This window comes from Otolemur garnettii, unplaced genomic scaffold, assembly GCF_000181295.1.
Source record: "Otolemur garnettii isolate 467f Iridium unplaced genomic scaffold, OtoGar3 scaffold00054, whole genome shotgun sequence".
Taxonomy (NCBI): Eukaryota; Metazoa; Chordata; class Mammalia; order Primates; family Galagidae; genus Otolemur; species Otolemur garnettii.
The window spans coordinates 6,972,432-6,989,312 of NW_003852449.1; the positions used below are offsets into that span (position 1 = coordinate 6,972,432).

Genomic DNA, 16,881 nt, shown 5'->3' on the forward strand with positions numbered 1-16,881 from the left:
ACTTTGAAGGTGGGTTGTTTTGAGAACAGAGTTAATTGGGATTCTGAGAGTCTTCAAGAAGCAGCTGATGTCCTTCACAGTTGTATATAAAACCCCAAACTGGGCTTTCCACAGAGCTTGCAGTCGTTAGGATGGAGTCAGCTTGCTAAAACTTTACTTGCTCTTCTCTTCAATTATTTTGCCACCACCTTGAGCCACCTCCTACTCCAACAGAAATATGACACTGGTATGTGCATCTCTGCTAAAGGTGGGTGGCTGCTTCTGCTCAAGGGGGAAGGTGAAGGGGAACTTGCTGTGCAGAGATTACATGGTGAGAGAGGTTGCAAGATGGGGTGGGTGCCAGGATCTTGTAACAACTAACTTTCATAGGAACTAATAGAATGGGAACTCACTCAACCCCCTCCCCCTCCCATCAAACTGAGGGAAGGTATTGACTTATTCAGGAAGTCTCCACCCCCATGGCCCCTAGGCTTCCCATTAGGCTTCAACTCCCTTGTTGAGATTGAATTTCAACATGAGGTTTAGGAGACAAATATCCAAACGACAGCACCTTTGCCTATGTCTCCTTGTATGCTGTGGCCTTGATAGGGATTAACTTAGGCTATGTCATGTGAAAAGTGTATTTATTCACTACACTTTATCTTCAAAGACTGGGGACCATCTCAAAGGGTAGCATGAAATCTCATTTCAATGTCAATGTTACTACACAATTCATAGTCTTCACTTTTATATAACATAAGTACCAGCAGCATTCCTAACCACAAAAACTCAGGGATACAAAACATTTCAAGAATGGATCTGTTTAGAAGTGACCTCTGTATTTAATGGTCACTTAAAGTGCTGATGGTCCAGATGTATTTAATCATTTTAGACATTTCCCTCAGGGATTATCCCTCTTTTGCATTTTCTTGTCCGTAATTGTTTAATTCTTCTGTGGATAGCCCCAAACTCAGCTTCATAAACCCATCTTGCAGCCTCCCCTAGTGTAAATTTCTCTTATTCCTATTGCTACTTTTAGAGTCAACATGGTTTAAAAATTATTTACCCAATGCATTTCCTCTGCTCTTTTCTAACCAGCAGACTGTTCTGGGTTGACAACATGCAAATGCAAAACACTGCACAAATGGCAGAGATTACAATTTAAGGTGACGTTATCTCATAGAATTGAAAAAAAGGATGAATACAAATATATAATGAAAATGACCAAACCATCTATAAACATATACACAAAATATACATATAAACAGACAAAAGAAAATAAAGGGGGGAAATAGGAAGAATGCACTTTTAGTGTTGGTTCAGAGGTAAGAACTTCTAGTTAGAAAGGTCTTCCTTGAACTAATGGCTGTCAGGCCCACTCAGAATGATGGGAGGGGCATCTCTTATTTGGTAGAGTAGGCAGTTATGGCTGGTGAATATCAACTTTAAAATATTTTCCAAAAGCAGAAGGCAAGCCTTGGTGAAAAAGTCAGACAGATGAGATGAGTGGCATTAAACACAGAACAAGTAATTTTAGAATAAATACAAATCCACATTGAATCTAAGCGCTGACATTTTTCCTTCCATGCCCTTCATTCATTGCTGTACACCAGCCACACTGAGTTTCTGTTCAGGCCCGCGACAGCCCGACTGCACTTCTCTGTAGTCCTTTCCTTGATCTCTGTAGTTGTGGTTCCCAGTGTCCTGCTGGACTGCCCATCCCTCAAGTGTCTTTCCAGTCCATCAACATTCAACCCATGCCTGAGAACGGCTCCCCAGATGGTCCCATCTAAAGTAGCTCACCACGGCCTTCATCTCACTCTCTATTACTTTGCGTGATCTATTTAATAGCACTCAATACTCTTTAAAATTATCCCATCTATCCTCTGTATTTATTTAGATATTTATTATTTCAATCATATAGGATCCTTATTCTTCCCATTGTTTCCCCAGGGTTTATAAAAGACTTGGCACAGAGAATGCCCTGGGTGATTATCAGACCACAGGCCACATAAACGTAACATACGTATAGAAAAGGACATAAAATGGTAATGTCCAGCTCCAGTTTTTATAGCTACTACCCCTTGTAGTAGCCTGAAGATCACAAAACAGAACTTGAGAGCAGTTCATTCCTCCATGGTTGTACACTATTTTGAGTCATCAGTCAGCTGTGTCTTAAAATTTGATAGACAGGACGTGCCATGGCTAGCGTAACTTTTAAAATAATTGACCTTCCTTTGTATAGTTTTTATTATGATTTCTACAAAGAATAGGAAGAAGCAGGAGATTTGGCCATGCACTGCCTCTAATAATATAAGTGAAAATATTTAAATACAGAATCATTGCAGTGAAAGAATCAGATGGTTTCCAATTGATTATTAGTGTGACGATATTTATAGAAAGGCCAAGAAAAAGGAGAAAGTAATGACACTGATATAGGAAAGATAGCAGATATAAGCAAAGGACATAATACTTAGTAAGAATGAAGAAGTCTAATTTTTATAGATTTTGTTTCATATTTTTTTTAGGTCATTGTCATTATATATTTATAGTAGTGAAGAATATTACATTTCTTCTTGGGGGATATATTGGGTGAGAAAGACCAACATTTAAGTATGCCCTGTTAATCAACAATGATTTATTAAACAATGGCTATGAAAATCTCCTGTTGAATGCTCAGGGAGACACGTGTAGCTCTGTCCCTAGGGGCCTCATGATAGGCCAACATGCTAAAAGGCAAGTTCTGGCCTCACACTAAACAATGAGTTATACATAGACGTCATGTTGTAAGATGCAACAAACTCCAAAGAAAAGAGAATTTACTTCTAAATATACAAGGGCTTCACAAAGTGAGTACACATTTTTTTGAACTACACATCCACCCATATAGGGACAAAAAATATTTGTATCAATGTTTGGGGAACATTTTCTTAACCACAAAACACTGAGAAATCACAAAAAGAAATCTCAAAGTATTGACAAAATTAATTTGATGAAAATAAAGAACTTGTGTGAGGAGTAAGGAAAGAATAGTTTTGCTTAGATCGTGTTGAGTCTCAAGTGACAAACTCAGGGGGTTTTGAAGTGGCTTTCAGTGAAGGAGAGCCTGCCTGTTAGGGTTTCCAGCACGGAGCTGAGGTGATGGAGGCAGGTCTGGTGGACACATGCAGAATGACCAGGAGAAGGTGAGCTGCAGGTCCTGTAGGATGCAGGACCGTACTGGCACCAGAGTAAGTCCCCAAGCAGTCCTTGCTAAGTCCATGGTAAGAGGGTCTAAAGCCAGCATCGAGCCTGCAGGACTATAAATGAAAGGCCATTTGTGAAATAAAAATGCAAGAGTGAGTCCAAAGCAGGGCCATCATTGAATTTGGGGAATGAGAAACAGTGAAAGTGGAAGATGAAATGAGGTCTGATGGTGGATTGTGGGGAGAATGATGGTGTCTCTCGTGACGAACAACAGCCTTAGAAGAGAAAACTGATGAGAGGTGACAGGGGCAGGAATGCAGCGGGACAGTGAAATCACTGTCTTTCGTATGACGTGATGTATCCGTACTGACAAAAATATTTACCAGGTAATTAGCAAAAAATGTGAGATGAGGATAGCGGTGTGAGGCAGAGGTGGGGAAAGGGGCCAGGGACAATCCAGGAGGAAAAACAAAGAAGATTTAGGAAAAACGTCCAATAAATGGGGAGGTTTTAGTTCATCGGGAAAATAGGCCATGTGAGCAGTTGATCTTTGTCATGGTTTTGTTTTGGCGGGGTGTTTTTGCAAGGAGATAAATAATATAAGAAGAATTGAAGCCAATAAATGACACAAAGAATTTTTTTAAGAAGGAATGGCTAAAGGAAATTATGAAAGCAGGATAGATTATCTTAAGAGATTGAGAAGGAAAAGAAATAATCAACTGCAGTGGAGTTGTCACTAGCAAATATTGCAACTAAAAGGACGGGAAAACTTAAGTACATCTGGAATTGATTCATTACAGTAGTATTGACAATAGTATCAGTGATTTTTTTGTTTTTTTACTTTTGCTTACAGACTTGTTAGTTGTCCACACACAGGTGCTAATTGAACCTGTGAGGGTGGATCAGATTCCACTGGGAGTATAGTAGTCGAAAAATTTGGACTTCAGTGGATGAAGCATGAAATAGGGGAACAGCCAAGAAATCACTAAATTATTATAAGTTTTAGAATAAGCAAAGAAATATGGGAGCATTAAAAAGAAAGGTTTATTACATTTTAACAAAAGATCATCATTAATGACATTAGCAGGTACAATTTCAGCAGAGTGTTGAAAAAGTATTATTCAGAAAATGTCAATTAAAAACTAATTTGTCAGTAGAAACAGAAGCAAGAAATACTGACAGATTATAATTTATTCCCTGTGACTAAAGAGACTCTCATTAGATATACACATAAATGACAATGTTCATCCTTTGTTTATGTTTGAGAATTATTATCGCCGTATGGTTGCTTTTAGAATATTAACTACATATAATGAACCTTTCAGAACTATTAGCATCTGATTCTTTTTAGAGTAATTAAATATATAATGTGTAAGTGAATATATTATACATTATTTTATTACACTATTTTATATGTGTAATTGGATATGTCTGTATCATCTATATTTGTCATTTTTATTTCCACTGATTTTTAATTTTATTTCTTTTTCAAGTTTGCCTTATTTTGATATTTTTGTCTTCAGTATAAATTTCATTGCAAAACAAATTTGTAACAGATAAATTGTTAACAGAGGATTATTGCCTCTTTCTTTTTTATATTGTACACAAATATCTATTGATTATATGTAATATGGCAAGGATATTTTTCTCTAAATGCATTTAATCTTTAATTTTATTTATTTAACATTTATTGAATTTATATCAGCAACAAGCAAATAGTAAATTCTGGAGAAATATATATATTTATAATATATAATATATTTATATATATTTTATATATTATTTATTATCATATTATTTTATTATTTATATATTATATCATTTATGAGTTATTTATTATTTATTTATATATATTTATATTCAGGGGTTTGGTATATATAGTACTTAAAACTGAAAAACTACTCGTTTTAAAAGTGTCTGCTCTATACTGAGTCCTGTGCTAGGGACTCAGAATATAATTCTCTACTCTCCAGGTTCTTCCTGACAAGGGGAAGACTCTGATATTAGTAGAACATAAATCCATTACCCAAATAAATATAAAAGATCCTCTTGTGAAAGGGATTCTGCTACTTCAGCAAGTGGAGGAGCAGCTTACCTGTGGAGCGGGAATGCGGGCGTCTCAGAGTGAGGTGGAGCTGATGACACAGGGCGCTGAGGAGCCAGACTCTGCAGAGGGTCCGTGCAGGGGGGAACTGGAGGTGTATTAGGCGCTAAGAAAATGAGATAAGACCAGAGATTCAAAAATGCAGCTTGTATAGAGTTGAGAGAAATGTGAATAACTCTGTGTTTGTCTGCAAGAATAATACTAAGTCATTTACATGATTTAGCTGGAAAATGGCATAATCACATTTCCTATTTTTAACAAGTGGGACAAAACTGGTAACTGTGTGGGGGAAGTGTATGTTGATTATCTTGATTGTGGTGACTATTTCCACAACATACACCAAAACAGACAGTAGCATACCTTAAATGCACACAGTTATCATCTGTGCCTTATACCCCAGCAGCGAGTTCAAGTCTGGATTATTGTGCTTGCTTGCATACTTAAATTATGCTAAGCACAGTCTGGAACTTTTCAGCTTAATGTAGAATTTAGAGTACTATAATTAAAAATAAAAAGAATCATTAAGATTGGATGTTTTTAAAGGTTAAGGAGAGGATCTAACTGATCCTTTCTCTAGAAAATAAGAATATAAGAAATTATAGTTGTGTAGTTTCCTGTTATTGGACAAGTAAGAGGGGGCTTAGGGGAATAGATTTGAAATTTGATTCAGGATGTGCTGAGTTTCAGGGTGTCTGGGAAGCATCAAAATGTTGAGGTAACAATGCCTCTGAAACTTAAAGGAGACTTCTGTAACAGACGAGGGTTACAGACTTAGAGAGGGCAGGAAAATAGGGCTTATGGTAGAAATTCATCAAGGAAAATACCACCTACAGAAAGTTTATCAAGTTAGTTTAACTGTGGAACAGATGGAATTCTGACACAATTTAAATGTTGAGGTTGAAAGAAAATTAAAAAAAAAAAAAAAACCTGAGTATTAAGTATCACAGAGATAGGAGAGGTAAGATGTATCACTGCATTCAAAAATTAAGTCAACTAATTCTAAAATAACATTTAATTTCAACTATTCTTTCTAACTAAGCTCATTTCTCTAGGAATTTTATATGGTTAATATAATAAAATATTTTTAAATATAAATTCTAGAAACATAAAGACTTCTGTGTATATTTGAGATATATATGTTTCTATATAAAAATGAAATGCTTTCCTTAAAATTCAAAGGTAAAGGTCATTATTTAAATTGCTAAAGGCATTTAGGATTGAATTTTGACAGTGAACACAAAAAGTTATGCCATAGTGCCCAGGGACACCGGAGCAGAGGTTCATTTGAGACATTTGGTCTCAAACTCATTGGCCTTCAGTGATCCCCTCACTGCGGCCTCCCGAGTGGCTGGGGCTTCACGGACAAGACCTGCACCTGGCTTCATTTGACACATTTGGAAATCGTGTGCCTAGGTCTGGGAGGGTTTTCTCACCAAAGAAGGACAGTGTCTTTATGTTTTAATTACTAAATATTTCTAAGTATACAGTAAATACAATGTTATTCAAGTACAGTGGAAGAAACAGATCACGCCATATAAGATGTTACCTAGATAAAATTAGCGTTTTGAAAATCGATATCCTGAATACTGTACAGCCACTGGGACGTTGTCCTAACAGCACAGTCAGTGACTTAGGAGAGGAGCTATTGAAATTTGCATCGGTACTTTAGAAGGCAGAGAAGCCCGAGGGGCCCTAATCTGAATTGGGCAGAGAGATTCTTATTGTTGTCCATTGCTGATTCTTTTTACCCTTTGAACAATTTCAATCCAATGTTTTTTCATAGCCTCTCCTGGTTCAAGATTCTGTAAGGTGTTTCTGGGCACTTGGCTGCTTTGGATGGGTGTACATTTTGTAGATTTATCTGGAGGCCTAGCCCTCAAACCCCTGAACAGAAAATGACAGGCGCAATAATAGTATTATCGAAACACTCATGAATGCTTCTGTAATTCAGGTGTAGGTCTATCACCTATCACTCTATACACACAGGATTTATCTGTAAATTTAATTACACATCATTAGATTTACTTCATTAACTTTGTTCTAACAACAGTTTTTCATTTATTGGCTCTTCTTTGGGGTTCTTTTATTGCATAACTTTTCATATTGATGTCTGTGTAGATTGCAATGTTTGTTGAATAAAATCCATTATTAACTACTCTGGTCTGATCTTTGCATAATAATTTGTATAACTACCTCCCGAAATAGAATTTTCCCTCTAGGAAGACTGCAAAGAAAATGTTCTGAATTTTTATTGCAGTCTGTCAGTTTTTAATTAATGGTATAGTGTTATTTTAAAATGCAGAGGTTTTTAAAAATTTAGGATATTTTCCTTAAAAAATAAGACAATCTGCCATGTCCTGATAATATGACTTAATACGACATAATGTCATGTTTCATTCATTCATTCCGTTTACCATTGGCCTTTTCTAATGACCTTTTCTACATTTTCAGGGTGAAACAAAGATCTTAAAACTAAAGAACCTTCGACCTCAGGACTATGCTAATTATAGCTGCATTGCTTCAGTGAGGAATGTGTGTAATATTCCTGATAAGATGGTGTCGTTTAGGCTTTCCAATAAAACAGGTATGGAACTATCTCGGTATGTTATATGTCTGTTATCTACAACAAATGTTTGCAAAACTCTAACCTTTTTCTAAAGCAAATGATTTCTGCAGTGTGAATCTGGATAAACACTTTTTTTTCTTCAGAAAATTCTGAGATATCTGAAAAACTTGGTAAATAGACACAGCAAATTTAATTGGAGTATACGTGATGTAACATGTTTGTGTATATGGCATACAAAATTATAATACTCCAAAATAGTGTATTCGTAAATGTGACAAACAGGACTATATTTTTGTAGAAGATGTCAAAACATTAGCAGGACTGCAACTTAAGTTAGCCTGTGTTCATAAATATAAACCTCAGAATAATTATCAACAGATGGAGAAAATTATTCTCAATCTGGTGAGAGTGTGACTGACCATCTTTTGTGGGACTGTGTATGAAAAATCACCTTAAATTAGTTTTCAACCTTGTTTTGAGAAGCTCCAATTTTCCATGGCATTTAATTTAAATGTTTGCTTTAAATAAGTATACTAAGCTAAAGAATTTTAAAAGTCTTTTCCACGTGAACAGAAACATCTAGGAACATGAACGTTTTAGATCTGGGTGTCTCTTGACACTGGTGTCTCTTGGCCATTGTTGAGGGAGTCACTTCACTCTCCTCTGTTTCAGTTCCTCCTAAAGTCTCCAGGTTGTAGCGGACGAAAGAATGAATGAGTTGATACACACATATCTATATTATTAATGGAACCACATTACCCATCCTTTCAACAGAAAGCTGCTTAGCAACTCCAGCCAACTCACTTCGTAAAAAGATTAAACCTAGGACTTTATAGGATGATTAACAAAATCATGTGTTCATAACATTAATTCAGCAACATATATTCAATTAGTTGCTAACATTTGAAATGCTCCTTCCTTCATTTGTTTATTCATGTCCTCATCAGTAACTTATTAGGTCCCATTCCGTGTCAGCAATGATAGGCAGGGGGATATTGGCAAAGATCTAAAGTATGTCAAACTAGAAAATAGTCATTGAGCATCAGATAAACGTCACCAGAGGACAGCACCAAAACAACAGGAAAGAGAAAAGTACACCTCCCCGATCAATGAGGATGAGAAAGACTTGACAGATACTGGATATTGAGGGGAGGAAGTAGAAATGTGACAGCTTAGTGGACTTAACTGATAAAGATTAATAGTCTCTCACTTGCGAAAGCGGAAATGGGATATGGAGAAACAAAGATAAGAGATTAACTTACATCTAAGAACAAGTGGCAATTATGTTCTCGGCATGAAATTATTATTAATTACTATAACTAATTTTATCTTAGTTTTGGTAATACGTTTTTGAAATACATTATGATTCTGAGAGAAAAATCAAAAATAAAATGAGAGTAGGTCCTACACCATGGATAAGTCCATTGCAAAAGAATGAGAAAGAAGAAAAACCAGTGTGTGTGCCGTTACTACAACCTGTAGGCAATCAGTGCTTATTAGTTTTTACAGTTTATAACTGCTGGGGCATAAACAGGTAGATTTTTAAAATGATTCTTTCCCTCTCATCTGATGCATAACAAACTGCCCCATGGCAATTAAAATGTCCTCATTGGGGTGGTGCCTGTGGCTCAAGGAGTAGGGCGCTGGCCCCATATACCAGAGGTGGTGGGTTCAAACCTGGCCCTGGCCAAAAACTGGAAAAAAAAAAAATCCTCATTGGGTTGTTTTTGAGAATGAGCTAAGTTAACACATACAAAAAAATCTTTAGAGGCTAAGAAATGCAATATTAATATTTGCATGCTGCATGGGAATGGTTTCTTTATTTTTTAAGTTCCCACACCTTATGGACAAGATCTGACCAGCTCTTCTAAGGTTTTACAGAGTGAAAAAAATGACCTTGAATATCAGCCAGAGTGTTTATGAATGAATGAAGAACTTCATTCCTTCAAATGAATAAGAACTTCTTATCTCAAAGCTGAACAAGGAGGATGACTCTGGAAGGATTCCTAAGGTCTTTTAAATAAGCAGGGTGACTTTAATCCTGAGGTGATTTTTTAACAATCAGCAGAGAATCTGCTCAGAGAACAGAATCGCGAGGACTTGTCCTGTGGAGGGCACCGAAGCGCTGTAAATAGAGACGCTTTGTTACCCTGTCAGCTGTCTCTTCCATTCTTTATTTCTCAGCCTAATATATTTCTAGATAAGCACACATAGAAACCTATTCTTCTCCTTTATAAACAACCTAAAACAAATTCTAGGTTGATATTCACTACAAAATGATTACTAGAGCATGGTAAAAGTTAAAATTAAAATATAATAAGCTAGTGGCCGGTTGGCTTTTCAGTAACTACACTTAAGCCGTCATACACCTGAGACTTCACATATTCAAACTGGGCGTGCTTTGGCATTTTTCCTATTTGACTGTGCTCAGGTCGGAAGGGTGTGTGTACTTCAACAGGTGGAGTCAATGAGGTACGTCTCAAAATACACAGGTAAGTGCATAGCTGATTGGCAGAAGAGCAGTGACTCAGCGGTGCCAGAATCCACGTGACGCTCAGCTGGTCCTTATGAGTCTCCAAGTGATACAGCTTACATGATCATGGTTCTAATGCTTCATTGTCAAAATGTCAAGGAAATTGTGTCCCTTACTGAGGGGGAGAAAACTATACATATAATACTATATTTGACTAATCTGTGTAAACCAGTATGTTTATGAAAATCTTAACTTGGAAAATTGTTTTTGTAATAATAGTGAAATAATTCACCGATAACTATAATCTTGGTATAAACAAAATTTTATTGCAACAACTCCATGATCACTTAAACTTTTAATTGCATTCTGTCTGTGAACTTGCTTTGCACAATGCCCAAATGACACATATTAAGATGGAAACAATGTTTGCTATGGGCAAACATGCCTAAAGCATCTTTGCAACAGAAAACTTGCCTCATGGTACAGTTTTCTGGGTCCATGCTATACCTGCTGAATTAGACTTTCTGGGGTATAGACCTAATGTAGACATTTTGAACTAGTTCTAATAACGACTTTGGATGATGATAAAATGTAGTCTTTGTTAGACTATTTTACATGAACTCATTCCTTTTTTTTTTTTTTTTGGCAACTTTTGTTAATAGAAATTAATTTTCTAGAACTACTTTGCAAATCAGTGTCTAAGTGCTTTTTTAAAAGTTAGTATCTTCTGTGGATTTACCAGTGATGTGTTTTCTTAACGTTTCTATCGTAAATTGGCATTACTGTAAAGCTTATAATTGTAGATTGGCTATAGAAAGCATTCATTAATTTCTTGGCCCCCTTTTCTTGCTTGGCACACTATGAAAATGTCTCCTGCCACAGAAGTGTCATTACATATTCTACCTAACCTAGCTGCCTAAAACGTATCATGACAGTTCATAGAATTTTATAAAATATTGAGTGCCATGTTTATTTATTTCCTGTCGCGCACACTGACCACTTAACATAGAGGTGCAGGGGTCCGAGTGTCATTTAGGTTGTTTTCCTTGTACCACTGGGAAGAAAAAGAGCATTAGCTTTGATGGGTAAATTCTTCATGTAGCTCTATTTCTCATAGTTTTTTAAAATAAACCTGTTAAAAATGTGTAAATTTAGAATTTTAATATAGGTATATTTTGAAATTATCGTAAGTATAAGTAACTAAAAGTATAAATTATTTTACATTTATCAAATTACATGTATTCCAACATGAAGGCACATAGTAATTATGATAAAACAACTTTTATTTATTCTAATGTATGTCAAGCATCAATGTGTTTATGTCTCCTAATTTTAGAGGCAAATAAGAATTAGGTGTATTACCTAGATTAGGATGAAAACATATATTCTCCCTACTTGAGAAGTTATGGTGAACTTTATAAAGAACTAGGACAAGTGGAGTTTATTTTACTTGATTATATGGATCCCTTGATTTAATCTGTTCAATCTCAGCATTTGTAGAAGTATTTAATTATGATGTCTTCCTGAAATGTGCATTAAATCTGGGAAGCCAATCATTGCAGGTGTGACTAGTTATAGAAATGGGGCACCCTCTTCCTCTTCTGCCTCCTCTTCTTCCTTCTCTCCTTTTTTCTCCATTTCTTCTTTCTCCTCTATTTTTTTTTTAATCTCCAATTTGTCTTAGTAAATGATCGTGGAAGAATGAGAAGTTCAGGAGTAGTAGCCTACACCTATTATTTGTTCCTTTTTATTTCATATGAGTCATGGGGAAGTTGTAACATAAATCCCCAGGAATTGCTATGAACTTCAATGTAAAACTCTGTGTCTACTGTGGTCTGTTCCTGGTAGTTCTTTTCTGTGTTCAGAGGAATGTAACTAATTTATCTAAGGCTTACGAGACTATATTTCACTTATAGAGTTGTTAGTATGAAAAATATAAAAAACACTTCCTCTCCGGATGTGGTCTCTGCATTGTCAGAAATAGTTACCTGTAAAAGGAAATGGCAGTAAGGATTTCACTGTCACCTGCACCTGAGCACTGACCGTAACCTAATGGCCATTCAGTGACCTCCATGGTGTCTAGGCAATCATTTATTAGAATCTAAGTACATTATTTCACCAATGACCACAGTTTTAAAGAAAGGCTATCTAAGTTTGTGAGAGGCACAAATATGGTGCTATCCTATCTCTTTGGGCTTCTGTAGTACAATACCACAGACCGGGTGGCTTAAATAATAGAAATTTAGATTCCAGAAGCTACCTGTCCAAGATGAAGGCACCGTCAGGGCTGACTTCTGTGAGGGCTCTCCTCCTGGTATGATGAAGGCTGCTTTCTTTCTGTGCCTTACATAGCCTTTCCTCTGTGCACTGTGGAGGGAAGGAGGAGAAATTTTAGTGTTCCTTCTCTTCACGTAAGGAGACTTATTAGATTAGGGTCCATCCTTATGACCTCATTTGACCTTAGTTACTTCAGGCCCTATCTCCAAATGCAATCACATGGAAGATTAGGGCAGCACGGTAAGAATTTGAAGAAAGGAATACAATTTAGTCTACAAGACTTCCAAATTATAGAGAGTAGAGTTTGCATTGAGGGTTGCTTTTCCTTTAAATTGTCCAATATAAGTTTATAATATATGTTAAATCAATGCAAAAAAGTGAGTCAAACTTTTTAACAATTAAAAAAACCAACTACTTTTCTCCAGTAACTTAATTTTAGAAGGGGACTCTACTGAGAGTGTGTATGGCCCTATCTCTGTAGCTTTGGGGGAAATAGGAAGAAAGTAACTCTAAAAGCAGAAGGTAAGATGAAACATTAATGAGAAACAAATATCCCTTTTGTAGAACCGTCATCAGGAATTTTTAAAAGTATGATCAAAATATTGATCATGAAAGGATTAATGATATTAATCAGAAACAATTATCAGCGAATCCCTTTCTTGCAAGTTTTTGTTTTTTTCTGACTTTTTTAAGATGGCAAAGTTAGCACATGTGTGAAACAGGAGAAAACATTTGACTTTTCACTTTTCCATGGGCTAAGATGTTAGGAATGTGAATACCTTAAAACTGCAGTCCTCAAACCTTCCCCCCACCACAGGAGCTGTGTGGTAGGTGGGGGGAAGAAGCTTCCTTGGCAGTCACAGCCACTCCCCATCCCTGGCTTCACTGCCTGAGTCCAGCCTCTGTCACCTCCTCCCCACTGCTCTCCTCCTACCTCCCATCCAGGCAAAAATTGAATTATCTTCCATAAAAGCTGTTCCCGGTGCCAAAAGGTTTCTTACAGAATAACATGTTTCCTATAACTCTTTTGCGTACATTTTAAAATTCAAAAGTCCAACATTAAATTTTTCTTACATGATCTTGCACCAACTTCTCTAAATTTATTTAGAGAAGTTTCTTAAAAATTAAGATAACAAAAAGACCCACATTATTTCATCTTCTAGGCAGTAAATCCTATTTAATATGAACCTTGGAGAAGTATCTGGCATATCCATAGTCGTAAACATTCATTAAATAGTAGTTATAATTGGGGTGTTTGTCTAGATAATAGAAAGAAGGGATGAATCTGGTATCATCAGCAACTATGGCGAGGTGATAACAAGACTCTTGCCTTTTTTGCTAGGATAGCGTGTGTAGCTTCAGCTGTGGATGACCGACCTTGAAATGAATTCATGGTCATTTTGTGGATTACTTTTCCCAGAAGGTACATTAGATGTTAATATTTCCTAGAAAAATCTCTAGAAAGGAATGCATATTCTGGCCATCTTTGTACCCAATCTATTAGCAGAAATGTTTAACATCACTATAAAATATTAATTTGTGAAACTGATAACAGTTTCTTCGGAAACAGAAGAAACATGAAAATTTGATAATATTCAACAGATTTTTCCTCTGAGTTCTCAGTCATTTCCCAGGGTAATCAAACTTAAATATAACCCATTCTCACCAATGTAACTTCAAAAAATATAAATCATGATCAGGGAGTGGATCGCAGACAAAGCTAATGGTTGTTATAGGGTTTCAACTTGGTCTTTCTAAGACAGTTGGCAGAGCAATAAGATGCCCAAGATTTCTCAAAATTCTGTTACCATAGTAACAGGAAGTTTGCATGTTGCTGAGATCTCCACACACCTGTGCTTTTCTTCCGTTTCAACAATGAATTTTTCAGGCTTCTTGTATTCAAGTTTATTTTGAGACACTGAGTTCTTATATAAATAACCTCCATAAACTAGTTAGTCTCCCAGTAGATATCATAACCCAGATAAAACGGATAGCTAAAAACAGAAAGATGAGAAAACATCGTTAGCCAACTAGAAGGAGACAGTACGATATTCATTGACAGGGATGCATATTATTAAAGTCCTAGCTCAGAACTTAACACAAATACTGTGAACCACAGAAAAAAGCCTGTATTTAAGCAAACATCTAGAATATTCACAGACTAGATTTATCTAACTTGAAGTGTTTCTTATTTTTAATACGCTATGATATTATAATTGAAAAATTTTAAAGTTATTCATAAGAAGATCTTACAAAAGCTCAAGCTGTGTGTTTGAACATCATTTCAGTGGATACTGGAGATATGCTAAATAAAATAATAGGGTTTTCATATTCATAAGAATAATTTTTAATTTCTAAACTGCTTCTAGATTTTAGTTTGTAAACCACAGCTTGGTTCTTTTCCGTGTTTCACTGTTGTAGTGAAACTACTGAGAATTGTGTTATAGGTAGTAACAAATCAGTGGCCAGCAGTGCCTTGCACAGTGTCCTCGTGGGTTTTGAGCTTGCCACATGTCACTTGCATCATTTGTAGATTTTAGTATCTCCGTGACCATTCAGTAACAAGCTGATTTTATAGATTATTGGCTCTAATGAAGATCATAATCGTTTCCTTAAGTGCATACAGATAGTCATGTTACTAGTATTCATCCCAAACCATAGGCTAGATAATGTCAGAGAGTCATCTTTGGGCTGAGCAACCACCCAGATTGTCCTGCAGTCAGTGAAAGCCCCACATCATGGAAAACCCCATACTCCTAGGCCAACCGGGACAACTGGTCCCACAATGATCTAATTGACCATCCGGGTTATCTCTATATAGGATATTAGTCTTAATGTCAGTTGTTACTGTTGGTGAACACAGAACCTTAACCTAAGGTAACCAGATTTTAACATTGGTAAAGTGGGACACCATTGATGGGGAGGCAGGTGGGGGGGTGTTTCTTAATTAAAAATTTGGTCTATATAGAGCAACAAAAATTTTCATAGAACGCAAAAATAGTATTGTAATATATATATTTTTAATTTCAATATAAGTACATTTTACAAATATAATTCTTTAAAAAAATTATGTATGGGGGGGTGCTGTGGCTTAAAGGAGTAGGGTGCGGGCCCCATATGCTGAAGGTGGCAGGTTCAAATCCAGCCCTGGCCAAAAAAAAAAATTATGTATAGTATCATTTTATTCTTTGACATATTTCTCATTTGAGTGAATTTTTTTTAGTAGATTGCTGTCCTTGTTTAAAAGGTCATGAAATTTTTCACAAGAATTTGTTAAATTATATTTCACACATAAAATGGCTTTCAAACTCTCAACACTTCATTGTGATTTTTCTGATATCCAGACTTTATTTACTGTAGAAAAAACATGTTCAGTCATAGCATTAGTTCCTGGTAAGGACAGCGCGTATCCCACAATTTTTAGTGCATTATTGTGTGGACCATGGTTTGTTTCAAAATGATGAAATATTTCTAAACATTTTTTTCTCTATTGTGATTTTTGCTTATGCCCAAGATTTAACCTTTTCCTAATTAATATTTTTTTTAATAATGATACCTCATAAGTAGTAAGTGTCACTTTCAAGGCCAGCGCTAGACTTTTTGCCTCCACTATAAAATATAAATACTATGAGTACTGTCTGCTAAATTCATGAAATAAATAAATAAATTACTTACTTAAGTTATCGGAATAGCTGATTTATTGACATCACTTGATTAACTAGCACTAGCACGCAGCACGATATGAATCATCTGAGAGACAGTTACAAAATGTTTTCGTGGTTGCCAATGCCTAAAAATGCCATTGTTCATTAAGTCCAAACAATGGTGGTCAAATTCTAACAACTGATCAACAATGCGAACTTTAATAAGTAGTTCTCGATAATCAGTTGTCAACAATTATTTGTTATTATTAAAGTTTAACATTCTAAAATTAACAAAAATAATATAAAACTCATATGCTGGCTAAATAGCCACATGGCAGTATTGGATCCAGAATTGCCACGGAGAGACCACCACACACATGTCAAGACAAAAAGTGCTTTATTTTGCAAGCATATGCCTGGGCCACTCTTCCCTTCAGCATGGCTGGAGGAAGGGTGACCGACCCCCTTGTGAAGTAGCTGAGGTTTTTAAAGTGCATAGAAGAATTTCATCGGGTGTTTTGTCGAGGGGGCTGCTATTGGCTGAGCTGTTTATGGTTAGGGACCCTCTGGCGGGGGGGGGGTACTTGTTTGTTCCAGACAGTTTGGCTCCTTCTGAGCTTCGTGTCCTGGCCCACGTTCACCCTGCTGATTG

The 16,881-nt window shown here is 36.1% G+C and overlaps 1 protein-coding gene across 1 annotated transcript in view; it reads left to right on the forward strand.

The window, feature by feature from the left end:
- MDGA2 (MAM domain containing glycosylphosphatidylinositol anchor 2) overlaps window positions 1-16,881 on the forward strand; it is a 739,157-nt gene that overhangs the window by 467,097 nt on the left and 255,179 nt on the right. Inside the window, exon 5 of the mRNA XM_003792170.2 lies at window positions 7,721-7,853. Within this exon, the coding sequence (XP_003792218.1) occupies window positions 7,721-7,853 (133 nt within the window). The remainder of the gene's footprint in view (window positions 1-7,720; window positions 7,854-16,881) is intronic.